Below are 26625 nucleotides of genomic sequence, written 5' to 3'. Positions count from 1 at the left end.
AGAATTGACCAATCATAGTCGACTATTCTTACGACTACGACTTTACCCTTGTGCATTTGCTTATAGACCAATCAAATTCGTTATGCATATGCTTATGCACTTATGCAAAAGTGTGTGCTCCCCGCTTTAACAAGTTAAAACGTGACCGCTCTCAGATTTCTCTCTGCTATGGCGTAAACGTATGGTCGGCGTTAATTGTAAATAACGCTGATAGTTTCCGAACGCACTCCTAGAAGATCAATTTCATTTGTGAAATTCGAACAAATCTTTTGTACATAATAGCGAATTCGGTTGATGGTTGCACTAGTGCGCACCAAGTGCACACTAAACCTTGTTTACAGTTAATTCTTATATTTGAAGATCATCTTAAATACCTCTTGCAATATTTCTTATCCAGAAAAATGGTCTGTACAACGTTACACCGATCATTTTTTGACTAACTACTCTTTGGACATGTATTTGAAACAAGCTTAAAATATAACAACTGACTATAAACAAGCCTTAGTGTGCACTCAATGCGCACTAGTGCAAGCAACCGAATTCGCTATAAGTTGTATTAACTGGACGGGTCTTGACTTTAAGGAATTTCACGCTGCGTGTAAGTTTCGATTAACATTTTTCACTTTAGCGACTAATATATCTGAAGGTAATGTTCTGTTGAGAGAGAATGTTACTTCATTTCGTTTTATAATACAATGTGAATCCAGATAGCATACATATGTATGCCTGAAAAACATATAATCTTTGTTGCAATCTTTCAGTAAATCTACGAAGAGGTTGGAAAAACCAAACGGCATCAAGTTGTCTTTTAGACATATGTACGTCTAAAGATTAAATGTAGAAAGATTACATGTACATTTAAAGATACTTTGACCTAATGCTGAAAAACACGTACTGAATATTTTATGCATTTCAGCGAATATTTTAGAGACCAACGCTTCACGTCGCAGAGAACATTATTTTATCGATTACGCTGCAGCGTGTGAGAATGGAATGGTGCAGAGAAGCTTTCAAATATTACAAACACCTTCGTCCGGAAGAATCCCGACTTCTGGGACTCCATGCCGTGACATCTCGCATAAATTTTAATCCATTTCTACGAATACTTCAGAGAACAACATTTTACTTTGTTGATTTTATCTGTTATCAGCTCGCTCAAGTACGAGAACGAATGACTGAAAAGGGGCCGCCGGACATTGTCGGTTCTGCGACCGTGTGTACATTTGTACAACGGCATTTTGTTCAAGCAATTCCGAGTGCGAGTGCGATTTGAAATTAACCTCAACATATTTCCTCAGGATGGCGCGCAACCACGCGCGAGGCGGCCCGCGGTGGCGACGCGTCGCGGAGCAAATTGTCCGGGCGGAAAGCAGCGAGAGAGAGGGAGAGAGAGAGAAAGAGAGTGCGACGCGACAAAGAGCCCACGCGACTTCCGGCGTTGCCAGTGGTTGCCAACCGTCCGTCGAGCGTCGCCAACTGTCAGCCGGCGTGCGGCTTGCCAATTGGTCGGCTGGACGCGACGATGGCTGCTCCGACGAATCGGGGAGCGGAACCGCCGACGGCGCGGTACCGCCGCGGCGTGATGCGGAAGTGATCTCTTTTCCTTTCCTTTCTCGTAGGCTAAGCCGGCATAGTCACACCGGTCATTATTTAAGCCCACCATCCAGCGACGACGTTGAGCTTGCGTATACCGTGCCACGCGCCTGGAATATCTGCCGAGAATATCTGCGGAACGTGCTCCGATTTCGGTTCCTGAGCCGGGAGACGACGCGCCCCGACGTTGCTGGCAGTTGGCAGACCGAGGTCCGAGGACACGGGGCTCGCTTTGTCTATATCGCGTAGAGAAGTGTTCGGAGAAACGCTCGAAGCGAATCACGATGGCGGCAGCGGTGGATTTCCAGAACCAACCACCAATGGACGACACGTCGCAGGATCAACCAGGAAAAATGCACTCCAACGACTCGCATCAGCAGAATATGGAGCAGCAACACTCGTCCTCGCAACCTGGGCAACAACAGGCGACCGCCGGCATCCCAGGCAAGGACGACGAGCGTAAGCTCTTCATCGGCGGGCTATCCCGCAACACCACCGACAAGGAGCTCCGGGATCACTTCGGCAAGTTTGGCGAGATCGAGAGCATCTCGGTGAAGGTCGATCCCCACACCGGCATTTCGCGCGGTTTCGCCTTCATGGTGTTCACCAACCCCAAGACCATCGACAAGCTGCTCGCGTCCGGCGAGCATTATATTAATAAACGCAAGGTACATTGAGCAACCTTACCGTCCACGCGTCGACTTAGCCCGCCGTTAAGCTCGACGGGGCTTCCTAGCGCAGCGGCGGACCCGCACGCGCCGCCTCGCGCCATTTCCGTTTTATATTTACGCAGCCTTTCTTGCCGTTTGCAGGTAGACCCGAAGCGAGTTAGTAAAAAGCCCCAACACGGCAAAATCTTTGTGGGTGGCCTCACCCCTGAGATTTCAGATGACGACATTAAGAACTACTTCAGCCAGTATGGTACCATTGTCGAGCTGCAGGCGCCTTTTGACAAAGTCAAGAATCAGCGTAAAGGCTTCTGCTTTATCACGTTTGATTCAAAAGAGGTCGTGTACAAATTGTTGAAGACGCCTAAGCAGACGATTAATGGTAAGGAAGTAGACGTCAAGAAGGTCAAGGTCAATCCGGATCCGAGAAATCAAGGCTTCTGGGCACCTGGCTACGGCTACGGCTACGGCGGCTATGGTTACATCCCCGACTACAACGGTTATCATAGCGGCTACGACGACATGTACGCGAGCTACGATTACGCTGGTTACGACGGCTACGACAATATGGGATATGGTCCCAAACCGCGAGGTAACGGTCCGGGACCACGTCAATTTCAGAGACATCAACCGTATTGAGAGAGAGAGTGAGAGGGAGAGAAAGGAAAATTGTGTGTGTGAGAGACTGAGAGAGAGAGAGAAAGAGAGAGCGAGAGAGAGAGAGCGCGAGCGAGAGAAAGGTACAACTGAGAGAGATACATCTCTTGGTTATATTAAAACATTTGATGATTACGAGTAGAACCTTTTATTATAGGTGGATCATTATTTCGTCTACCAAACAGAGACTGAATCCGGGATTTCGGGGAGAGGGAGGAATTAAAAAAAAAAGAGGGAAAAACCACCTCTCCAATGCCCCGAATGCCCCGAATTTAGTACATTACACAAGGAAGCTTGCAAGTAATGGCTTAACAGTGGATATTAACAGTAACAATTAAGAGTAACAATATTAATGTCTTCGTTCGACCGACGTTGAACGAGAAGGTCGTTCTCCAAAACCAGTGCTTCAGAATTGAGGACCGAAACCGACCGACCGCACGTAAAATTTTTCTCCGTTGTGTTCTCATCAGTCCCGAAATGATGAGTGGTCGATTTAAATGGCAATTAATTTTAGTTTTAATTAATTGGCAATTCAACAAACTTGCTAAGCAAGATTTCTTATGTCGGATCCAGATCAAGAAAACAGATACGCTTGTTAAGGCGTTAATGACCCCGTGTGACCCTATTCTGTACATTGCAACTATATAAAGCGTTATTAAGCGTAATTATAAAGGCATATATAGTTTCCTCTTTGTACCGTGTTATACTTCTTTTTACACTTTGTGTAAAAGTGTAAAAGATATCTTATGTATATGCATGATGTACATGAGCATGAGAGGGACAAGACCGAGTACATTCAAAAAGGCTAGAAAGAACAAATCTAGGCGTTTTCATCAATTAAATATGTACTATTAATCATCGTTTCCGAGATCGTGCTTTTTACCGCGCCGATAAAGCTTTATCGTGCGAATTATGTTTTCCGGTATGAGATACAAACTTTACAATATGGGAATACATGCAGTTTAGCGACATTCAACGCCATCCGGTAAACTTTTCGCTAATTTGTCAGAGTAAAGTCTATCAAAGTCGCAAACACGAACGAAAGAATTGCTTTATGTGAATATTAACTAATATAGTGTGATCATAACTTTAGTTAAGTTGGAAAGAGTTTCGCGACAAGTCTTGAAATATGATTTGATCTAGATCACTTATTTTTGCCTTATATTCCTGATTTGCTGTCAACATGTATACCCATTAAATTGGATTATCCAGAAAGTTTATGCCACATCTTCAGAAGCATTCGCTAAAAGATCCAGTAAACTTTAAGTGGATAAAAGTCCCACAATTCTCTCACAAGTGCAGAATCAAAAAGTATGTGTAAATTACGTGCGATTTTTTTTTGTTGAAAAATCGACACACTTCAGAAACTTCAATACTTTAGTATCCTACTTTAGTAATCATTTGTAATGTAAAAAATTTGAGTTTCATTGTTCAGATATTACTTTTCTATAGCTTGCAGTTGTATCTCAGACTACTCTTGCAATTTAATGCGTGTAATAATTCAAATTGTTAGACAATCTTAATTTTTGCAATAGCAGTCTAACTATACGATCAAGAAAAATTAATCCGTGAAAGAGAACACAGGCAAATCCAAGTCGGACGCGGTTATTGGTCAAATTCAAGCAAATTCGTGTTAGTATTATAACCACTGGTTTATAGTTATAATGCTAACACTTCTTGTAATCATACAATAATATGTATATGACTTTAACCTTGGAAATCTATAGCGAGTATTGTGATCAGTATTACTCAAGTCGAGTGAATCTCGATGGAGAGTAAGGCTAAGAGATTCGAACAAGAGATGCTATTTTTCGTAATTTCTCAATAATATCAAGACATAACTTAATAATTACAATCTTTTTCACTCTCGTGTAATCAACAACACACAGTGAAACCAATAGTTCGTAATAGCACGTATGATATGTATATTCAATTTCGTCGAGCATCGCCGACAAGATACTTTTGACCCCGTCATGTAAATTATTTTCCGTGCACTAGTAAAAATCGCGTATTTTATTCTCAGTTTTCAATTCTAGCACGAGTAAAAAAATTTGATCATTTGATAGAATTAGAATCTGATAGCGAATTCGATTACTTGCACTGGTGCGCACTGAATATACACTAAGGTCCAGTTTCACAAACGTCGGTTAACTGTTAACCAGAGTTCAGTCGACTTTCCTATCTTTCTCTATCTTGTTATCCAAGAAGAGACAGAGGATCAATTAACCATGGGTTAGCGGTTAAACGACGTTTGTGAAACTGGCCCTAAGGCTTGTTCACAGTTAGTTCTTACATTTAAGATTGTTATTATATGCTGAAAAACTGATTTAGTCACAGAAATGATGCTATACAGATTATTTTCACTGGCTAAAAAGTACTTCAGGAGATATCTAAAATCCTTAAATATAAGAATCAAGTGTAAACAAGTTTCGTGCACTCGGTGCAAGCGACCGAATGTTATAAGATATAGGCTGCGTTCGAGGAGTTTACTATTTAGCGCTGAAAGTCTTATACTATTCTTGTTGCTCATTACACGTCGAAAAAAGTTGATAACATTTTTATGCTGATTATAATTATGCGCGGATTCAAACGCGCACTTCATAATGTTTTGAAAAATTGAATATTATCGTAGATATTTGTACGTATCTACGAAGCATTCATTGTAAGTCGTCGTAAAATTGCTGTCGCGAGCTAACCGCGTTCAAAATTTGAAAATCACGCGCTAGTCTCCATAAGTTAATTAGCCTTTTACAGTATCTCGTCAGTGTTACTCTTTATCTTTAAATTCTATTAAAGTCGTCTTGCTGCGACGACACAAAATTAATTTACACGCCAGTAACCGCTCGGACTAGACCATTGTTTCTGCCGTAAATTTCATTAATTCAGGGTTCTGCTTGAGAATCTAGAGCCGGTATCCACGCTGGCTCCCGTCGAGAACCGGAGAGAGAGAGAGAGAGATCTAGCTTAGGGAATAGAAAGATGGATTGTCCATGTAGGGCGATAATGCAAAACGCGTCTTTTGAGACTGGATAAAGTGACAATTACATTTATAATATACTCACGAGTCATAACGATTGCAGAAGAAAATATCGTATCGTACATCATTTAAAAACAAAAATAATCCATCAATTTCCGAGCGCGCTTTCTACGAGCTTTGGAAGCGCAAAGTAATAGCATTTTGGTCTTCTTCTCCACCACATTCATCTTCTCTTCGCGATCACACACAAGCTTTCGCTTTATTGGAAATAGCAAAAAAAGGAGTGGTTAATATTCAAGGACCAAGGCCTTAGATCAAAATCGATTTCTTTGTGCTTAACTCATAATTAGTAAATAATAACATAATGTAATCTATCCTCATTTAAATTAGTAATGTAATGGTAAACGACTAGTTATTTGCTGCGAAGATTGTGTACATATCGTATATATGCGTGCATGCGTGCGTCATGCGTAGCGTGTGTGCACGCATGCACGTACGTATGTGTATATATGTACGTGCGTTTAATAGATACGAAACACGCGGAAACGAGAGAAAATTAATATTTAGGAGAAAAGCGAAAAAAAAGTTATATAATTAAAATATGAACTGAGTATACACGTGAAGTACACGCGCGAGCGACGAGTTTCAACTTGTAACTTTCTGCTGTCGACGAAATAGCATGTCTAGTAGTAACGAAGGGATAAAAAAAACGGGGAACCTTGCCGGTATAACCATAGTTTAACGCAATATTTAACGCAGCATCGTGTCATACTATCGATATCCTAAATGTATCATAAAATGTATATCGCCATAGCTAATTGTCTGGCAATTTGTCTCTAATAACGTAAGATGGATAAAATCTATCTTGAAACAAAGTTCTATTACTTGCGTGTCGTCTGTGTACGGTCTGTGTGTCTCGGTCTGAAAAAAAAAACAGGAAAATATAGGATAGGAGCTGTGCGAGTGTGATCACCGGAGATGATAAAATAAAGAGCTGAGAGTGACATAGGCTTCCCATAAACTGATCCAGGTGACCAGTACGTTTAAGATGCGAAATGACCGGGGATGATAATAACAAGTTTAACATTTCTTTCACATTTCTGTCGAGCAGTTGCTGTTCGCCGTGTAAAGACTGCTCTTCATATCGCGAAAAGACTGTTAGCACACACACAAGTGATGATACAGGCACTAGGAAATCTTGACAGTTAATAGAACTTGCGGTTTCGACCACGCGAAATTGAAATGGATTAACATAACTGTAAAGAATGTAGATAAGACACACAATGGGACTACATTTAGATACATCGAAATTATTACAATCGAAATATCATAACGAGGCTGAAGAAGCTACATTCAAAAAGAAAAAAAAAAAGAAGTAAAAGGTTTTTTCGCAGACGTCGCAAAGGCATAAAGGTTTGGCTCGACTCGTCAGCGAGCGAAAGTTTAACGCGAGTGGATTTACCCGCTCGAGAAGATCTCCACAAGCCAGGCTGACTAATGTCTTTGAAATTAAATCTGTATACTGTGTATACCATATTTGCTGCGTGCGAAAATATATATTGAAAACAGAGGGGTAGACTAGAGAGAGAAAGTGAGAGAGAAGAAAAAAATTAAAGAGAAACGATACAGATATTTTGTTACTATTAATTACTATTCGCCTGTTTCACCCATGACACAGTGTATATTTTAATTATAACAAAAAAAAATAAAAATATCCCCATTATTTCAAATGATCGTTGTGGAATTTATGATATTACAATATATACATATATAATGCAAAAAGTTTACTTGTTCTTTGTTAAGTTCTCACTTCTTGAGGAAGATTGAGAGTTTCAAGACTGCGTCTTCGGTCTTATACATATATATATGTATATAAGATATATTTGATATATATTTATAAGATACATAAGGTATATAACAGATATAATTATATAGTCAATCTTGATCTTCTACTTTACAAGTTCAAGTTTTATCTTCTGTCTTATGTATTCAATCTTGTCTATCTTATGTATATGTATGTTCATTCTTAATCTTTTATTTCTCATCCTATTTTTATCTCTAGCCAATCTTGATCTTCTACTTTACAAGTTCAAGTTTAATCCTTTGTCTTATACATTCAATCTTGTCTATCTTACTTATATACTTACGTATATGTTCATTCTTAATCTTCTATCTTTCATCCTATTTTAATCTTCTATCTCATATACTCAGTCTTGATTTTTTATCTTATATATTCATTCTTAATCTTCTAGCTTACATATCTAATTTTAATCTTCTATTTTATATATTCAACTTTATAAGTGTTTCCTACTTATATTGTGGAATGGTCAAGAGCCAATAAACGAACATATAGATGTGAAAAATTAAATAGTTGATTAACGTTTAAATCTGTAGTCTTCATACAAAATAAATATAAATAAATGTTTCTCATTATAATGTTCGCGGACTTAATTCTCTTCTTTTCTCTCATGTACTTTATTAATTCAATATACGGCTGAGAAAGACTTGTCAGTGATCGAAACGTTCCATTTATGTTTACAAGCTACTGCAAACTATTTAATTTTCCATTTTCTACATTCACATCTATATTCCCTCGTCCATTGCGCCTGTGACCGTCTCACATTACGCGCACGCACGAGCCTGCCACTTTTTTTTTCTACCAATGTAGATTCAGTTTGATCTCGGTTTAACTTTCTTTTTATCTTTTTCTAGTTCTAAGGCCCGGTTTTACCAAGGTAGCTTAACGTTAGGCTTAGTTTAATTCGTTCTTTGTCTCTTTCCAGCTGTTACTTTAGAAAGAGCGTTTGGTGAAACTGGGCCTGAGAGTTGGAAGATAGAAAGTAAAGCCGGGATTAAAGTTAATCTGTATTGGTAGAAACAGGTATGACTCTTATCAATATAACTTTTGTCTCGTCTCATGTGACGAATAAGGCCCGGTTTCACCAACGTTGCTTAACTTTAAAGTTCAATTCGTTCTTTGTCTCTTTTCAACTGTTATTTTAGAAAGAGACAAGCATGCATTAAAATTAAAGTTAAGCCTTCGGCTTCACCAAACGTCGCTTAACTTTAATCTTAGTTCAATTCACGTTTATCTCTTTCTAGAGAAACAGTTGGTAAGAGACAAAGAATAAGTTAAGCGACGTTGCATGGTGAAACTGGGCCTAAGAGTTGGAAGATAGAAAGTAAAGCCGAGATTAAAGTTAATCTGCATCGGTGGAAACGGGCATCTGTCTTATAAATATGACTTTTGTCTCGTCTCGTGTGACGAATAAGGCCCGGTTTCACCAAACGTCGCTTAACTTTGATCCTACAATTAGTTTAATTCACTTAATTTTGTCTCTCTCTAAAGTAACAGTTGGAAAGAACGAATTGAGCTAAGCTTCAAGTTAAACGATGTTGGTGAAACTAGGTGGAAAACGCAATCGAGTGCGCGGTGAGCTTTTTTGCGCCCGAGGTGTGTAGTGACGGGTTCATCCCTTCAACTTTATCTTGCGCGCGGCGGGACGACGTTAACGGTGCCCTCGGCAGATGTCGCGGCGCGCGCGATATCCCCGCTACGTCGGCATCGCTCGACGCACGGCACGGCGGCGGTGCGCGATGCGCGCGGTGTTCCCGAAAGTTCAGTAGCTGCACAAGCGGCGCTGCCTCGTCGACGTCTGCGCGTGTGTGCGTGTGTATATACGCGTAACAGCTGTGCGGCTGGTCTCGCTCGTCGCGTTTTTTGGGAACCGCCGTTCTCACGGCACCGAGCGACCGTAGGCGGCATCTTTCCCCGAGAGCGGAGGCGTGGAGGCTCGTCGCGCGTAGAGGACGGGAAGGACCGAGCGCGAGCGAGCAAGCGGGAGAGAGAGAGCTATGCCTCACCCAGAATCGGCACGGGTGTCGTCGCGATCGGTCACGCCGCTCCGACGATCGCGGGGACTCGCGATGTAGCCCCCCTCCTCCCCCCCTCCGCCCGCCCGCTCCCGCTTCTCGCCCCGCGGAAGGGAGTCCGTGGAAAAACACGCTCGCTCTCTCGCTCGCGTCGTCGTAGCCGTCGTCGTCGTCGTCGTCGTCGCCGTCGCCGCCGCCGCCGCAACACCCTGGTCACATCGATGCGTCGTCACGCAACGCCGACGGGCACTCGCGCAGCAACGCTCACGGATCTTGGCCGCCGCGTCGAGTCACCTGCGACTACGTGTACCTCGCCGTTAACGTCGCTGCCTCCCACAACAAGTGCCTTCCCACGACTCCAGTCGTGCTCCGGCCGTGCGAGCCTGCCGATCGCAGGGCAGGCGGCGTGTACGTTTCACCTGCCCCGCCGGTGAACGCGGCAACGACCATCGCGCGCACCTTTTGTCCGATCCTGCCCTGTACGCCTCGGTAAGTGACACGCAGTCTCGAGCGCGACGCCGCCGAGGGGGTGGATATCTGTAGCAAAAAAACAACGGGAGGGGAGGGTGGGGGGAGGACGGCCTCTGGGACAGGGGTACCGGTTCAACCGTGTTCAACAATGCCGCAGGAACCGTCTCCCGGGTTGAATCTACTCGAGCGAGCCTCGGATCGACGACCGACGATTGTGTCGCACCCGTCCGAGGCGAAACCTGCGGCGTGAGGAAACGCCACGACTCGGAAAGGAATCGCGTTTCCGGTCTTCCGAGAAGCTGGGGTCAATTCTGTATCTTACGCCACAGTGGAAATGCTAGAAGCGAGTGGCTCCGTCTTTTTCTAACCGCCCCCTTAGGAAGAGACAAAGCCGCTCACATTTTCACTGTACTATAATAAGGAATTGACGTCCCGATAGCGTGGAAGCGACCGAGAGGCTCGGCTTGGTTTCTCTCGCGAGGTCTACTCTTGCCCGCTTAAAATATCAGAATACCATCGGATCGCGTTAAGTTACGTGCAATTTCAATGTAAATAAATACGAGTCTTGGTCATTCACACTGAAATTGCGTGTAATCTAGCGTAATCTGATCGTATTGTATTTATTATTTTAAACCGGGCTCTTTACCGAGCACCTTCGGAACGCGGCGATCGGTGCTGAGGAACGAGAGCGTCATTGACGTCGTTTCATTCATAACTTGTCCTCCACAGGTGGAAGACAGATTCGCGGTCATTCATGGCTCGAGGATCGGAGTCGCGGCGAGCGTCATCGGCTCCGTACTTTTCCCCGAAAGACGCGATAACGGGCCGCCTAATCGCCCAACGGAGACGAAAAGTCTCGGAGTCCGCGGACTTGTCTCTTTTACAACGCGTGGAGCGGCAGAAAAAGAAAAAAGCTAGCGACTCGGCATTGCGTAATCGCGTCATCGACCGCCGTCGATTGTTCGGGTCCAGCGTACGCGTAATTGTCGCGTTGGACGCACACGTTTGGGAGAGTGACGCTGCCTGCGTCGCGCCGGGACTCACGCGCAGGCGGTATTTTTATCGGGCCGAACGCACGTGACGAGCTGATTGATAATTACGGTGGAGAACGGCGAGACGACTGGAGATTAGGTTGCGGCAGAGTCTTTTCTCCCTTCAACGGGGATGCGCGGCGGTCTCTGGCGAAACTATGTGGCCGGTCGGACTTGACGAATGGCCGAAAGCCCGGTCTACAACGAGTTGTTGGTCATTAGTCAGAAATCAGAGCTATAGGTCGGTCCTTTTCCTTTCAGGGCGGAAGAAAAAGGACCGACATGCACTTTTGACTTCTGACCAACCACTAACAACTCATTGTAGACCGGGCTTAAGATTTAGACTCTACTGCCTACTTGTGTCCACGATGCTAGAACTTGGACCAAGCATTCAGAACTAGAACTTGGACACAGTTCTTGGATCGTGAACACAAGGCTTGAAGCCAACGGCACACGATACTATTTTTCCTATTGGAAAATTGCTTACGAGAACCAATCAAGATTTAACCTTAAGTCATTTGGTCAAAACTCTGCATCCTTAATTAGATCTCGGTTTTGGTTACTTTAATCCTTTTCTAGTTTCAGGAATTGGACAAAAACTTAACCAGCGGCATACGATGCTTTTTTGCTTGCTGGTTTGCTTGCGTGCACCTTTGCTGGCTAGTGAGAGCCAATCAGAATTCCACGTGATAGGTCAGATGAGTTAAGATTGTATCCAGGGGCTCGATTATGAATCTTTTTCTCTGGCGTGAACTCGTAAAAAGTGAAAAATTTTATTGATAAATATTTAACTCGTCAATGAAATCTTCTCACTTTTTTTTCTCACGTGGAATTCTGATTGGCTCTCACTAGCCAGCAAAGGAGCACGCGAGTAAACCAGCGAGCAAAAAAAGTATCGTGTGCCGCTGGCCTAAGTTTTTATCTTTGTCCAATTCCAGAAACTAGAAAATAATAAAAAGCAAGCAAAAGCGAGAGCAGAGTTAATCTGATTCGGTAGAATTAAACAGCACGTGAAAAGTGAGAAAATTTCATTGACGAGTTTAATATTTACCAATTGTTCACAGTTTTCACGAGTTCACGCTAGAGAAAAAGATTCACGAGCCTCTGAATGGGTCTCGTTAACTAGCAAAGGTGCATGCAAGCAAAAAAGCAATCGTGCGCCGCTGGCTTTAGTTAAACTCGGATTAAAGTTAATCTGCATTTATAGAAATGGGCATAATAGAGTCTGAATCATCAGCCGATTCGTACACTTTCGGTCCCGTCGTGCGGAACTCAATAGGCTTGTTTCCTGTGGCTACACTGGTGCACTAGTGCAATAAATTATAGCGTTTTCCACTGGGAAAATTGGTGCAGTACCAGAGCTGCGCTAGGTTTCTATAAAAACTACTAGTGCAATAATAGTGCAGGTTCAGTGGAATATACACATATATACACCATATACACTGTCACGTTACGATACATCATAACGTCGTATGCTTAATTAAAAACCAAAATTGTGACTTTTGCAATTAAAATTTATATATTGCAAAATGGAGACAGATAATGCATTGCTAATTCAAATAAATAATAAGGTTTTTTCTTTTGATATTGAGTGTATGGGAAAGAAATGATGGTGAACTAGCGCAGTAAGCTAGAATGAGAAAAAATATGCTTGTCTTACTCTAATTTATTGCACTGGTTCACCAGTGCGGAAACAGAAAACAAACCTATTGTATTAAATCGATAAGCATACATTATACAAGTGTCATTAGTGATAGGAATTTGACGGTACATAATTTACGCGAATCTAAAGATGTGATAATTAGCCCTCGCTGAGTCATATTCAATAGAATTTAGTTCTTCCATTGTCTGTATTTACAGAGAACCGTCTTAGGCAGTTCTTTCGGGTATATTCTCTTTCTCGGGTAGATTTAATCGGACCTGACGTTTTATCGAGGTGAAATTATGTGGCACAATTAGATGAGGCTTATCGAAGCTCGACTAATCGTCGAGTTTGACTGAAACTTTTGGAATATCTCAAATCAAGTTTGACCCCTGGATCAAATTGTGCTAAAAAAAATCGGTTCGATTCAGAAGCGCTTCGCGGCTTCTTTTCCACGACAGAGCAGTGGTAAAAATGAGATTACGTTTATAGCACCTGACTCATGTCCCACCTTAATAAGGATTGACAATCCTGAAATTTGTCAGGGAGGCTTTTCATTGCGAAATTGTGTCAGAATTCAAAGATCTAAAAATATTCAAGAGAAGTTGCCTGTCCCACGGGTATTCATTCATAAAAAGCTATACATGTCTAGGCTCTTCAGGTACGGACAGATAAGTATCCGTAAATGGAAGAGAAATGAGAAAGAAAGAGAGAGAGAGAGAGAGAGGGAGAACATGTGTAAGGGCCAGTTTCACAAACGTCGGTTAACTGCTAACCAAAGGTTAATTGATCCGCTGTCTCTTCTTAAATAATAAGATGAAAAACGATAGGGAGTCGACTGAACCCTAGTTAACAGTTAACCGATGTTTGTGAAACTGGCCCTAACTCCGTTTCTAATACGCGACTACTCGAGGGTTAAGTAAGATATCCAGTCGACGTGATAGTTGAAAAGATTGAACGAATACTGTGATTTTGCAGGGAAGTGAATCAGCTAGCTGAAGCGGAGATGCATTGCTGAGACGGCGCGAGGAGCGAAGGGAGACTGCTGTTCGAGTGGTCCGAGTGACGATCCTCGGTAACATAACCTGAAAAGTCAACATGTCTCAGCTGAACATCAACACGGGCAAGCGAGGGAGAGGGGTCGCGAGTACCTCCGCGTCGACCGTGTCCGCCCTGAGCAGCTCTACCGACCTGGCGAGCCTCTTCGAGTGCCCGGTTTGCTTCGACTACGTGCTTCCACCTATTCTGCAATGTCAAAGCGGACACCTCGTTTGCACAAATTGCAGGCCGAAGCTCTCCTGCTGCCCCACGTGCAGGGGTCCCCTGGGTACGCGAGCACTTTTTCATTTCACTTCGCTGTCGGGGCTTATATTGATTTTTTCCCTCTTTTGGTTACGCTCCGAGGTCTCGGTAAACGCCTTCAGCACGCGTTTGTATCTAACATGCAGTTACACTCCAGGTAATATCCGTAACTTGGCCATGGAGAAGGTGGCGAGTAACGTCATGTTCCCATGCAAGTATTCCACCAGTGGCTGCACGATTTCGCTGGTGCACACGGAGAAAGCAGATCACGAAGATACATGCGAGTTCCGTCCATACAGCTGTCCTTGTCCGGGCGCGTCCTGCAAGTGGCAGGGGTCGCTGGAGCAAGTGATGCCGCATCTTATTATGAGTCACAAAAGTATAACGACCTTACAAGGTATCGGATCCTCACTGTTTGCCTCGTACCTCGATTATAACGCCTCACGCACTGTCCCTCTCCCGATCTCTTCCAGGCGAAGACATTGTTTTTTTGGCAACTGACATTAATCTCCCCGGAGCCGTGGATTGGGTCATGATGCAATCTTGCTTCGGTCACCACTTTATGCTGGTACTCGAGAAACAAGAGAAGTACGATGGACATCAACAGTTCTTCGCGATTGTACAATTAATCGGTTCCAGGAAGCAAGCGGAGAATTTTGCTTACCGGTAATCGCAACTCGTGCCATTTATCTCAAAGTGATATCTAAAGAGAATTCAATAGATTTAACACGATCGTCTCTCGTTTGAAAATTGACTCTGATCCGTTCAACAGACTGGAGCTGAATGGACACAGAAGACGTCTCACGTGGGAAGCGATGCCGCGTTCTATTCACGAGGGTGTGTCGTCTGCGATTTTAAATTCTGACTGCCTTGTATTTGACACCACCATCGCGCAGCTGTTCGCTGACAATGGCAACCTAGGAATTAACGTTACAATTTCTATGGCCTGAGGAAAGCCAGAAAAAGCAGTGTAAAAGGAAAGAGGAAACATCACTTCCCGGACATAGCGAGCAGTCCTTGGGATCGTGGGCGCGGTAAGGTACTCGAATGGTAATCAATGGATTGCCTGGTACGCGCAGAGAACAGTTCTTTTTGTGTTACCAAATGGATATTTAGCAATACGGAGACACTGGGGAATGTTGTTTCGAGTATGTTGACGATACGCAGCATTTGGATGCTCGGCACTGTTGTTAAAAAGTTTTTAAGTGTACTTGGATGTGATGACACGTCACGGATATGTTATACATAATAACCATCTTCTCAATGTATCCACGCTGTGACTTTGGAGCTTCGATGCTGAGCACGATATCGAATCCCGAGAAAAAGAAAGTACCTGATATCTGCGCTATTGTCACATTACTCTTGCTCATTTCGCATCGAAATCGCACTTTCATTCGTGCCTCTCCGTGGAGATACAACGCGCTGCATCTTTTTCGTCCGTGTTTTAACACACTTCCGGACTTCTTTGTATTTTATCACCTTTCTAGACTTAGTGCGGTGAATACGACTATTACGAGGCAAATTTCATTTTATTTTGTTCTACGAATCTCTTCGTGCAATTGCGTCTTTTATTCTCCGCCTATATATTTTTATATTAGTATTATTTGATTTATAAAATTTGCTTTCCGTTCTAAAACCGGCCATACTTTTCTACATTTTATTCTACATTCTGTATTCTACATTTTATTAAAGGTCCTGTATGTATGTATTTTGTATATAACGCGATAAATATCCGACTAACAAGGTAAACGCAGCCGCAACTGTTTCGTTCTGCCACATTACGACTACATGTACGAGATCATGTATGTGCTTTTTGCGATTTTTATATGCAAACAGCAGTGAAAGGCAGATCAGTTTTTCACGATCTAGTCTGAATGTCGAAGCAAAATGCTAATATTTTTACAACAGTTATAACATTAACATGGGATGTATTTCCGAAATGTTACTGATACTACTGAGTATCTGTATATGTGAGCTATAGAGTCTCAGAGCTGTCAATAAATTTCGGGGTGCACCCAAGGTGTGGAGCAATGTTCAATTGCAGCAAAGTTCCTGTAAGCGAGATAAAATGGAAGTTAAAAGTGACTCAAGCAATGATAATTATTAAAATAAATAAAGGATATGTTTTGTTTGGTTTGAGTTTCAAAGGACGTTGCAGTATTTTCTCTTGTAAATAAATATTAACGTCGCATTACACTTGCTGTCTCATAAAGCTCATTTTTATCAATATCGATGCGGAAGAAGGAATAAAATTGTTCTATACTCCACGTTCAATGTTTATGCAATTAATTCTCTTAATAACTGCCTCTTTTTTTTATAAGTAAGTTATTTTGAGGAGTGCTATCTATACAGATAACACTCGTACTCCCGCGGTAAGATTTTAATCTCGTGACTCTCTTAATACCTTTGGAGATAAACCAGATTCTTCCTTTATACGTTATTAACATTCGTAAGTTTCGAAAAGCAATGAGATATTTAGCAAAAACAGAGCATTGAACCGAATTGCACCACAAAATCGTTCAATAAGTCCAACTACCGGAAAGAAGTGATGGGGAACATTGTTTTCTTCGGAGGAACAATTTAGACTGAAATGTAATTATACAAGATGAGTAGGCTAAGTTTATAACGATTGATGATATATTTTTCATAGAACTTGCGAAAACTTGCACGAAATTTACTTTCGCCAAGTGAGTAATTCGTATCTTACATATTGTTGAGAACTGTCTTGTCGAAGGCTGCTGACGACATTCGGGATTAATATACATTCTATATCACCATTACTCATTAATTATTTATCGGTTTAATGCCCTGTAACAGTTGTGAAGGAGAGGAGGTTCGCGGAGTGTATAGGCGGATAAGCACTGTTATTGTAAATAAGACGCGAAAACTTATGTGATATAACTAGTATTAGTAATATGCATCACAACATGCCGATATTCACGATGTTGGAAATAACTCGAGGGAACCAAGTGTACGGTGTACGCGCACACTGCAAAGTATGATTTAGCGTGTATTACCAAACTTGTAACGGATTATATTTACACACGTCTGTCAGGCGGATAATCTAATTTTATCGGACTCGCATGGAGAAACGAGCGTTCTTGGCGGTTACCGGAAAAAAAAGAAAAACAGAAAACGAGATCGAGAGTCCCCGAGTATGACGTTGATTGTTATACCCCTTATCGAGACTGTAGAGAGTATCTTCCCGACTGTTAAAATGAAGCATAATTCGAGCGAATCTCGGTCGAGATTGTGTCGGAAATTATTGTGCTTGTATCGAGATCCGCGATTGGTACGCACAGGAATTCCGTACAGAATTCATCGTGCGACATAGGGAAGGATTACAGATACACACACTGGATGTGAGTCTTCTCTCTGTAAACGCGGCACCGGGCGATGACCTAATAATTTATGTTTCGAGGAAACTCATCACATTGTTAAGTACCCTGTACATACGATAAGATGAACGACGTAGCGTAATCCTTATATTTTAACCAAGTAGTAATTTATTCTCTAGCATTCGCGAGGGCTCCATTACCGTTTCATTCAACACGATCACGGGGAATGTATCTTACGTTCGATTCTTTTAACGAATATATCCATTGTTTCGCTCGTATCGCGGAGGCCGATTATAGGCGATTTTTGGCGATTGTTTGGTACATGTACCAAAGCGTACCAGAGTGTACACTCGACGTCATGAATGCTTTTACACCCGAAATTAGCCGTTAAGTTCAATATATTACGATAGAAAAATTCATTTTATTAAAATACATTTTCCTATTGGATATCTTTAGCGTCTTTCTTTAGGTGTAAAGGTATTCATATACACTCTGGTACACTTTGGTACGTGTAACAAACAGTCGCCAAAAATCGCCTTATGTAACATATGATATTCCTGAAAAGGGAAAGCGAGAAAATAATAGTTGTGTTACGAGTTGGATGAGGAATAAATGAGCTGGCGAGTGAGAAATGTTATATGTGAAATGTTGAAGGCTTTGGAAGCTCGCTATCGGTAGAAACGATGCCGATATGACAATCTCATCGTCATTTCGTTTCTGCGTGAACTTAAAAACGCCTTACGTTAGATCTATGTTACGGTACACGACTTCCCCATTTTTACTCGATACACGTTGGAATTATTATGTTTGAAATTAAAATACTTTGAAATTAATTGTGCGTACACACATACACGCACACACACACACACACACACACACACACACACACACACACACACACACAGCGAACGGTTAGACGAATTTTCATATTTTACGTATGTTTAAAACCGTCCGCTGATTTTAACGTAAACTTAAGTATTCGCGAAATCTCTGTGTTTCGGTGAGATGCGAGAAATGTAATTACTGAACCGTACAACTTGGCGAATGCCCGACATATCCCGAATAAAGCGAATACGAACGAACGAGAACGACAGTTTTCCTTGTTTGACGTAATTTGCGAAATCACGAGCGAATCCACGATGGGATCTTCGCGGACTCTGCGAGGTGTCTGGCGGAGAGGCCGGCGGTGCTCGCGTGTATTCGCAGAATAGTATAATATTGTCGAGAGAGTAGCTTTATTTAAATATAATGTATATACTTACATATACATATTTATAGAATCTACAAAATGTTCAAGCCATGTATAAAGAGCATGAATAAATTTTTTTTTATAGATACTTTTCCTATCACCGCCGATACCGCTTTCTTATCCCTAATAATTCTTACAAAAACTTAAAATTTTCCTAAAATTTCTTCAAACCTTCTTGCCACAACACAAATACAGAAGTTTATAACTGAACAATATTGTTAATTTTGTTCTAAGGAAGATTCGGTAATTTGGATTGAATAAACGAATAAAATTAATGGAAGAAAAAAGTCTTCAACTTGTATAAAAATGTCTTCCGCAACAAGGCACTATAAAAAAAACTGGCCATCTTACGGCAGCTGGCGTGATTATCACAACTTAGACGATTAATTCATAATATAATATTAATTGCATTTTATCAAGGCACGGTCCTTTAGACGTAACTAAAGTCTAAAGCTGAAAATAACGCGCGGTTCCTTCTTTCTCCTTTGGGTTTTCGCGGTTTTTCGATAGGAGACAGTGGCGGCCAATCACCTGCTGCCTCGCCTCGACTGTTTCCGTGGAAGAGCTGATTGGCCATCGTGCCCATGTGCTCTTGCACGTGCGTACTCGATTGTGACGCACATGCTGGGAGTTGGGTTATGTTCTCTCGAGTTGAATTTCGACTCTTTCGTTTCGGTCGCGAGTTGATCAGTGAAAAATGCGCCTGATAATCCCGAAGCCGTTACTTTACGGATCCATAGCGGTGACCACCGTCGGCGTTTCGTATCTGACGAAGTAGCGTCGCTCGAAAGTTATTTAAAATCCCGCACGATGAGGGCCTGAGCAGAATGGCTGTCTTGTATTCTTAAAACGATGTTTTATGTTTTAAATCTTTGTCTTAAAGCAACGCGCAATAACTGTCTTGTGACTTAAGAATACAAGACAGTCATTCTGCTCAGACACTAAATCATCAATGTACTTCCTTTACGTTTGCTTTCGTCTATCTCTTGAAATTGTCAATATCCATGTCGCTTATTGTCCATTTGAATTTGTCTTTTTCATGTAAAGATGTAAACAAAGTCGTTTATCTACGCATACGCGCTTTTCCTCTCATGTTTAAACCAGTGAGATAGTATTTTACCTTTTGTTTTGTGACAAATACTAAAAATGTCATGTTTTTGCAGAGATTATCTGGGAGGTCCAAAATACAATGGGCAGGAGGATCTGACTGGTAAGGTAGTCATTGTGACGGGAGCCAATTCCGGCATCGGGAGGGAAGTAACTTCAGAATTGGCCAAACGTAATGCAAAAGTTATCATGGCATGCAGGGACATGGCAAAATGTGAAACGGTACTTATATCGTTAGTATCTACTCAGTTTACAAATCAAGTGTAAAATCAATGTGACATTGTTGTAAAGGCCTGTGTCCACGGTGCTAGAACTTGATCCAAGTTCTAGTTCTAGAAATGTGTAGCCAATGAACTTGTAGCTTTTATGGAATAGCTGCGAGTTGATTGGCTACACATTTCTCGAAACTACAACTTGGACCAACTTCTAGCATCGTGGACACAGGCCTTAAGATATTACATTTAAGAGAAGCATCTAGCTTCTCTCGCGTCGCTTATTACCTCAAATCGCTGCAATGTGGTTTTATTCTCGCTCACAGGAACGCCGAAATATTGTACTGGACACAAAGAATAAGTATATTTATTGTAGGACGTGTGACTTAGCGTCGCAAGAAAGTATTAGGAAATTTGTTACGCAATTTAAGAAAGGTAAGATTAATGTTTATGAATGTACGTAGCGCTACTCTGATTTTTTATTTAATGACAAGCGTTTATCTTGCTTGTAGAATTTAATCACCTTAACATACTTATCAATAACGCCGGCGTAATGAGATGCTCAAAGAGTCACACTAAAGAGGGCATTGAGATGCAGCTTGGGGTAAATTACATGGGACACTTCTTGCTCACAAACTTGCTTCTGGACGTCTTGAAAGCGTCCGCGCCATCCAGAATTGTGAATCTGGCGAGCGCTACCTACCGTTCTGGGAAAATAAATATGAAGGATTTAAATCTGGAGAATGATTATGATTCCGGTAGAGCGTACTCTCAAAGTAAATTGGCTATAGTTATTTTCACTCGTGACTTGGCGGACAAATTGAAAGGTGATTTGGCAATTGCATATTTTTTCTCGTTTCGCGGCGACTACTGTGCTCTACTTTTTACTTGTTTTCCAGGAACTAACGTCACCGTGAACGCTGTCCATCCCGGTATAGTTGACACTAACATAATACGGCATATGTATGCGTACACCAACTTCTTTATGCGAATATTCGTGAAGCCATTCGCTTGGCCATTTATTAAAGCACCTTGGCAAGGAGCTCAAGCCGTTTTGTATGCGGCGTTAGAGCCTAGTCTTACAGACGTTTCCGGATGTTATCTCGCGTAAGTGCTACTGGGAATTTTAACAAACGGTGAACGTCTTGAATATAATAGCAATGTCGTTATATTTATTATAGCAATAACGAAACCAAGGAATTATCAGAGGATGCCAAGAACGATGACCTGGCAAAGTGGTTGTGCAAAGTCAGTGAAAAGTGGACAAAATTAAATATTTCATGAATAAATGTACGATAGAAATATATGTATACAGTTGCTAGTTGGAACTTGTTTTTTAAATAAAATACAAGTCTTTGATAATCGCGTTTTTCAAGTTCTTATTCCTCGTAAGATCTTCATATATAATTTAGATAAATTAGATAAAATAACCTGTTAATAATTATTATTAGAGGAAAGCTCTCTATTATGAGATAGCAGGTTTTCAACACCCAAATTCAATCGCAAGTCTTTTTCGCAACGACTAGACAATCTAACACGAATTTTCCACTAAATTTCACTCTGAGGGCAATAAATTCATGGTGGAAACAAATGATGACGCCTATTATAATATAGAGGCCCTCCACCACCCTCTCCGCGTTTAATCGACGGTCCTTTTTTCTTTACAATTTTATTTTTACATTTTTCTTATTTATTTCGTTTTTCTTATAATTTACGTTACAATACATACAATATTATAAAAGAAATAATAACATTATAAAATGAAAAATATAATATCTGTACAATACCTATACTCTAAGAAATATGGATGTGAATTCTTACCAATGGTGTGAAATGAACACCCATTCAGGTGTTTATATAATTCTCACCTTATCGATGTGAAATTAACACTGCTTTGTTAGTGTGGAAAATTCACATTCCTGCGGTGTGAGACAAGCATATTGCTACAAATAACTGTTACTGTTACGTGTGGCATCGTCATGGCAAAACAATATAATATCAAAGTTGACACCGCGTTTGTCGTGAAAGATTTTCTAATGCTGCATGCACAAGCGATCTTAATGCTCGTCCCAAAAACTGCCAAATCTCGGAAGTGTGGCCATCGACAGGAACGGACATTTAAAGAATAGATATTTTTCAAACAAGCTTTGAAGTGTCTTTAATACGATTACTTTATACGGCACTCCCGAACGCGATGGGTACCTTTGGTTGTCCCGTCTTTAGGGTCTGTACTCTCTAAAAATTAACCAGTGCATCATTACTGTAAATCAGTGAATATTCATTGTTTTCAGTAATAAACCACTGAGTGATTTTTAGAGAGTAACCCTTCAGGGTACTTAAGCCCCTCCACCACGACAAGGTAGTACCCGAGGAGGGGATTATCAACAAGAAACTGTGCAATTACATATGTGTATGTATAGAAAAATGAATATTGAGTGAACATAAATTAGTGTTGCTATTTAATGCACGACGTGAGAGAGATTCATCCGAGTTCGATCGTTAAAAAAGATATTAGCGTGGATATATCGAACCTAACTAATAATTTATATATGTAATTTCCCTATGGCACTTCTACTTCAAATTACGCGTGATATTTTTCTCGACAAATCACCGTAGAAATGAATGATAAGTTTACGGATCGCGACAATTAATTAAATGCGATTGATAAATGTTAATAACTCTCGTAGAAAATGATCGCGTTACGATACGAGCGACGCGAAGACACGCGCAACATCCGCCTCGCTCGACTGATACGCGCCGAATAATTCGACACAATAGACTGTTTTCAACCAGTGTTCGCGACGCTATGTCATTTCTTGGAATCGACGCCCGAATGTTAGCTTTCCAATGAGACCAAGATCATCGTGCTACGATTTTTCTGTGTGAAGATATTGACGATTATATCGACTTGCGAATTTTTTTTCGATCTCGGAATAAAATTAATCTAATTTTCGGAAATAATTAATGATATCTCATAAGTTAATGATCCGAGATAAGCGATTCTTATCTCGTTAGAAGCGCTGTAATCTTAGCTTTCCAACGAGACCAAGATCATCTTGCTACGATTTTTCTGTGCGAAGATATCGATGATTATATCGACTCGCCATCTTATCCCGAGACAGAAGCAGCAGACGGCAGAAGCAGCGCGTATATGCGGCGTCTGGCGCGTCAATGTTCACCACCGAACAGGTGTGCCTCGTATGTTTTTATGCCAATTTTTTAGGGCGTAGTACGCTCGCGTACTACTTGCGTAAAACTCGCGCGGCCTTCTCACATGAATGGTGGGCGCGCGCCCGATTTTTAAAACGCTGTAACTCGGCGAAAAATTGACGTAGCGACACGAGCCAAAAACCAATCTTCTTCGTTTTGCATCCCGCAGATGTCTACGCTGAATGTGCAATGTATGCCCTTATCATGAAACTTACACACGGTAATGGAATAAACAGTAAAATGCTGAAATATAAATTATACGTATAACTGCTAAATATAAAAATTGGCTGACAAACTATATTAGACTGTATAGCAAGTAAATTAAAGTTTGACTTTTTATCATTATTTATCATATTTAATTGTCGCGATCCGTAATCATATCGTTAATTTCTATGGTAATTTGTCGCGACGACGACGCAACACGACGAACCGCCGCGTGCGCTTGCGATTCGTTTAAAATGCGACTTCTACTTCTAACTATGCGTGATATAATTTCCACTTGGTGCATGTCTGTGCTATGCATTCCGACATCTAATTTAGAAAATTTACATTGTCTAGTGAAAAGTTAATGTAAATATCATGTAGATAATTTATGTTAATGTAATTTTGAATTTCACAGCACAATCCTGAAAAATAGGAGTAGCATGGATACGCACAAAATGGTGACTTTGTCGGCAGTGTCAGAAGATGCATAGCACAATAGTTCTAAAAGTAAAAATAGACGTAAAGGCGCGCAAAACAGTCTCTTGAAATGGTATCAAGTAAAACGCCAGCGTGGCCGCTCTCAGGTTTTCTCTCTGTAGCATGGAATAGAACCAAATGATACGTGAGACGCGACAGCATCGACAGCGACTGTCCAAGATGTGGTGCGTTACCCATTGAAAAAACTAATGGCGATGCAGTACAACATTTACATCTTGCGCGCACAGAGGCGCCAGTAAACGGATCAAGTTCTTCTCTCTCTCTCTCTCTCATGAGTTCCACTTGGGACGTGGAGTGAACAGCGCGTCTTCTAACCTAGAAGATAAAATTTTTGATCCTGCGGGGCAGAGATGCAAACTTTGGGGCCGAGCACCATCAAAGTGTTACACCGGTGCTCACACACACACAAGCGCATTCGTGTCCGTGTGCTGCGCAGAGTGCTCTGCACAGCACACGGACATGGTTGCGCTTGTGTGTGTGTGTGTGAGCACTGAGTGTAACACTTTGATGGTGCTCGGCCCCAAAGTTTGCATCTCTGCTGCGGGGTTGCATCATCCGTTTACATCATCCCGCGCGAGGCTCGATAGTCGGGGTCCCTGCATTGTACTGCATTGTACGAATTTACCAATTAATTGGAAATTCGTCGTTACATCTACAAGACTGTTGGTTCGCCGTGGCCGTGTCAGCCCTGCACCTGGGCTGGGTGCCATCATTCAGACTAATTCTTCTCTCTCTGATTCTTTCAACAAAATAAATTGAAGCAGCATGTGTTAAAAGTAGAAGGTTGGACAGTTTGTACGTTATTAACTTATACAATACAATGGTTACGTCTTTAATCGCTGATCAATGGTATCGTCTTGCAGAATCGATCGTCGACTCGTCACGATGCCACAACTGTGGGAATCAGCTGACAAGAGCATCCAGAAGAAAGTGTTGGAGCCGGGTGCGTTTACCAGGAAGCCAACGGAATGCTCCACGTGCGTTATCACTGTGGAAAAAATAAACGTCGTTGGAACATCCGAGGCGGATTTGAGGGAGGAATATCACAGCGCTATTCTCGATGGTCAGTCCGAGAAGACTGTGATTGTGGGAGAAGCCAGTTCAGAAATTGACGAAAAGGTCGAGAGAGCGATTTGTATGATGAATATCCACGAGAGGAGCCTCGTCACCGTCGCCATGCCTCCAATACGCTCGAATGAATCTCTAGTTAGTAGTGAACCTGTTACTGTTAAGTTCGAGATCACATTGACTCACTGTAAACGTCACAAACCTGTTTGGCAATGGAGCGCAGAGGAAAAGTACCAGGTAGTCTCGAGATACAAAGGGAGAGGCACTGAATTGTTTAATGATTCCCGAATCGCAGACGCGTTCCGTAAGTTCAGCAAAGCTTGCAAGCTTCTGATAACGTTGGAGCCGATAGCGGACCTGGGATTAGACAAGCAGTTGGAATGCGATATTAATAATTTAAGACTCGCATTGTACAACAATATGGCTATATGCCAACTGAAACGGAAAAACTATCACCACGTCGTTACACTGTGCACCAAGGTGTTGGACAAGGATGTGGATAACGTTAAGGCCTTGTATAGAAGAGGAGTGGCGTATGGTAAAATGGGAGATAACGAGAAAGCTACAACGGACTTGAAGGCGGTACTTACCTTGGAATCTAGTAATCACTCGGCGAAAGAACAGTTCGACGTCTACAACAACAGGCTACAAGAATCGGTTCAGAGAAGTAACGATATGTTGAGACGAATGTTCAAGAATGTTCAACTTACTCCTAACTTATAAGTTTTTGTACATACATTCATCGAGAAATAAAGTATTTATTTTGTAAATAGAAAAACATAAGATTTTATTTCTACGCGCAATAATCTATCCTTAATTATTGTTGTCAGCAGCACCGTCGTCACACGTAATTACTGTTGTTTTGTGTCCTAAACCTAATAATAGCAAGAAAAAAAAACGTTGCAACTGTGCATAGTTACAGAATTATATGTATATATTATTTATTTCGTAATCTTTTTATTACAATATTTATTAGTATAAAATGGACAGCTAAAAGGTAGAATTATGTGCAGTAAATATAAATAATGCATCCTACACAAGGTTTTTTATAATACAAAATTTTTAATTGAGGTAACTTTGTCAATAGCCGCGACTACAAATTATTTAATAGTGTCAGGTTTGTGTATTTTTAATTTCATCACAACTGTTGTAAAATATATATATATGAGACATTACATGTTCCCTTTTCATACAAATATCGGTATCTGCAAATGACTTGAACAATCCGTTCGTTTAACCATCATATATTTATATCAGTTGCTAATTTTTATAAAATTGCATAACAATATAACTTTGTTCTAATATGAAAAAATCGTGGTCTAATAATTAATTTATGCTATGTACATATTATCTCAAGTTTGATATTGTGATAAAGAATAGTAGTCTAAACATTAAGAATAGTTGCTGAATTTAATCACAAACTTAATTTAATACGTAGTCATGTGCTAAACTTATTTTGCATAATTTATAAAATTAAAAATGAAATTTAAGGAATTCTACAGGCTGCTTAAAAAGAAGGGTTCAG

General features: G+C 41.3%; 4 protein-coding genes across 11 annotated transcripts; all 4 read left to right on the top strand.

The window, feature by feature from the left end:
• Positions 1-1585: 1585 nt before the first annotated feature.
• Positions 1586-4133, top strand: LOC105564623 (RNA-binding protein squid-like). Of its 2 annotated transcripts, XM_012017139.1 has the most exons (3): positions 1587-2261; positions 2406-2853; positions 3076-4133. In XM_012017139.1, the coding sequence occupies exons 1-3, from the start codon at positions 1878-1880 to the stop codon at positions 3108-3110; spliced, it is 867 nt and encodes a 288-aa protein (XP_011872529.1). In that variant the 5' UTR covers positions 1587-1877; the 3' UTR covers positions 3111-4133. The 2 variants fall into 2 exon arrangements, with proteins under 2 accessions (XP_011872528.1, XP_011872529.1); XM_012017138.1 differs by lacking the exon at positions 3076-4133 and having other exon boundaries at positions 1586-2261; positions 2406-2967.
• Positions 4134-9538: 5405 nt separating this feature from the next.
• Positions 9539-16362, top strand: LOC105564622 (E3 ubiquitin-protein ligase SIAH1-like). Of its 5 annotated transcripts, none has more exons than XM_012017136.1 (5): positions 9539-9561; positions 13891-14239; positions 14372-14611; positions 14688-14880; positions 14987-16362. In XM_012017136.1, the coding sequence occupies exons 2-5, from the start codon at positions 14011-14013 to the stop codon at positions 15162-15164; spliced, it is 840 nt and encodes a 279-aa protein (XP_011872526.1). In that variant the 5' UTR covers positions 9539-9561; positions 13891-14010; the 3' UTR covers positions 15165-16362. The 5 variants fall into 5 exon arrangements, with proteins under 5 accessions (XP_011872526.1, XP_011872527.1, XP_011872523.1 ...); XM_012017137.1 differs by lacking the exon at positions 9539-9561 and adding an exon at positions 9956-10257 and having other exon boundaries at positions 14372-14593; XM_012017133.1 differs by lacking the exon at positions 9539-9561 and adding an exon at positions 9960-10257.
• A 3028-nt stretch (positions 16363-19390) lies between these two features.
• On the top strand, positions 19391-21424 carry LOC105564621 (retinol dehydrogenase 13-like). 2 transcript variants are annotated; one of them, XM_012017131.1, is made up of 6 exons: positions 19391-19575; positions 19965-20130; positions 20447-20555; positions 20633-20947; positions 21020-21227; positions 21302-21424. In XM_012017131.1, exons 1-6 carry the CDS (start codon positions 19499-19501, stop codon positions 21402-21404), a joined length of 978 nt encoding a protein of 325 aa, XP_011872521.1. In that variant the 5' UTR covers positions 19391-19498; the 3' UTR covers positions 21405-21424. The 2 variants fall into 2 exon arrangements, with proteins under 2 accessions (XP_011872521.1, XP_011872522.1); XM_012017132.1 differs by having other exon boundaries at positions 19408-19436.
• Positions 21425-24503: 3079 nt separating this feature from the next.
• On the top strand, positions 24504-25878 carry LOC105564620 (70 kDa peptidyl-prolyl isomerase-like). 2 transcript variants are annotated; one of them, XM_012017130.1, is made up of 2 exons: positions 24504-24827; positions 24896-25878. In XM_012017130.1, the coding sequence occupies exon 2, from the start codon at positions 24918-24920 to the stop codon at positions 25821-25823; it is 906 nt and encodes a 301-aa protein (XP_011872520.1). In that variant the 5' UTR covers positions 24504-24827; positions 24896-24917; the 3' UTR covers positions 25824-25878. The 2 variants fall into 2 exon arrangements, with proteins under 2 accessions (XP_011872520.1, XP_011872519.1); XM_012017129.1 differs by having other exon boundaries at positions 24505-24815.
• The last annotated feature ends 747 nt before the right edge of the window (positions 25879-26625 follow it).

Source organism: Vollenhovia emeryi, unplaced genomic scaffold (assembly GCF_000949405.1).
Source record: "Vollenhovia emeryi isolate VEMERY1.0 unplaced genomic scaffold, V.emery_V1.0 DF939161.1, whole genome shotgun sequence".
NCBI lineage: Eukaryota > Metazoa > Arthropoda > Insecta > Hymenoptera > Formicidae > Vollenhovia > Vollenhovia emeryi.
Note: the sequence above shows the minus strand (reverse complement) of the source record. Positions and strands in the feature narration are given on the sequence as shown.

Excerpts from the sequence above, each read along its gene's own strand:
- LOC105564621 (XM_012017131.1), top strand. The coding sequence starts at position 19,499 with ATGCGCCTGATAATCCCGAAGCCGTTACTTTACGGATCCATAGCGGTG. Across the intron at positions 20,131-20,446 it reads ACATGGCAAAATGTGAAACG|GAACGCCGAAATATTGTACT; the intron begins GTACTTATATCG and ends TCTCGCTCACAG. Across the intron at positions 21,228-21,301 it reads GTTTCCGGATGTTATCTCGC|CAATAACGAAACCAAGGAAT; the intron begins GTAAGTGCTACT and ends TATTTATTATAG.
- LOC105564622 (XM_012017136.1), top strand. The coding sequence starts at position 14,011 with ATGTCTCAGCTGAACATCAACACGGGCAAGCGAGGGAGAGGGGTCGCG. Across the intron at positions 14,612-14,687 it reads AAGTATAACGACCTTACAAG|GCGAAGACATTGTTTTTTTG; the intron begins GTATCGGATCCT and ends GATCTCTTCCAG. Across the intron at positions 14,881-14,986 it reads GCGGAGAATTTTGCTTACCG|ACTGGAGCTGAATGGACACA; the intron begins GTAATCGCAACT and ends TCCGTTCAACAG.
- LOC105564623 (XM_012017138.1), top strand. The coding sequence starts at position 1,878 with ATGGCGGCAGCGGTGGATTTCCAGAACCAACCACCAATGGACGACACG. Across the intron at positions 2,262-2,405 it reads ATTATATTAATAAACGCAAG|GTAGACCCGAAGCGAGTTAG; the intron begins GTACATTGAGCA and ends TGCCGTTTGCAG.
- LOC105564620 (XM_012017130.1), top strand. The coding sequence starts at position 24,918 with ATGCCACAACTGTGGGAATCAGCTGACAAGAGCATCCAGAAGAAAGTG.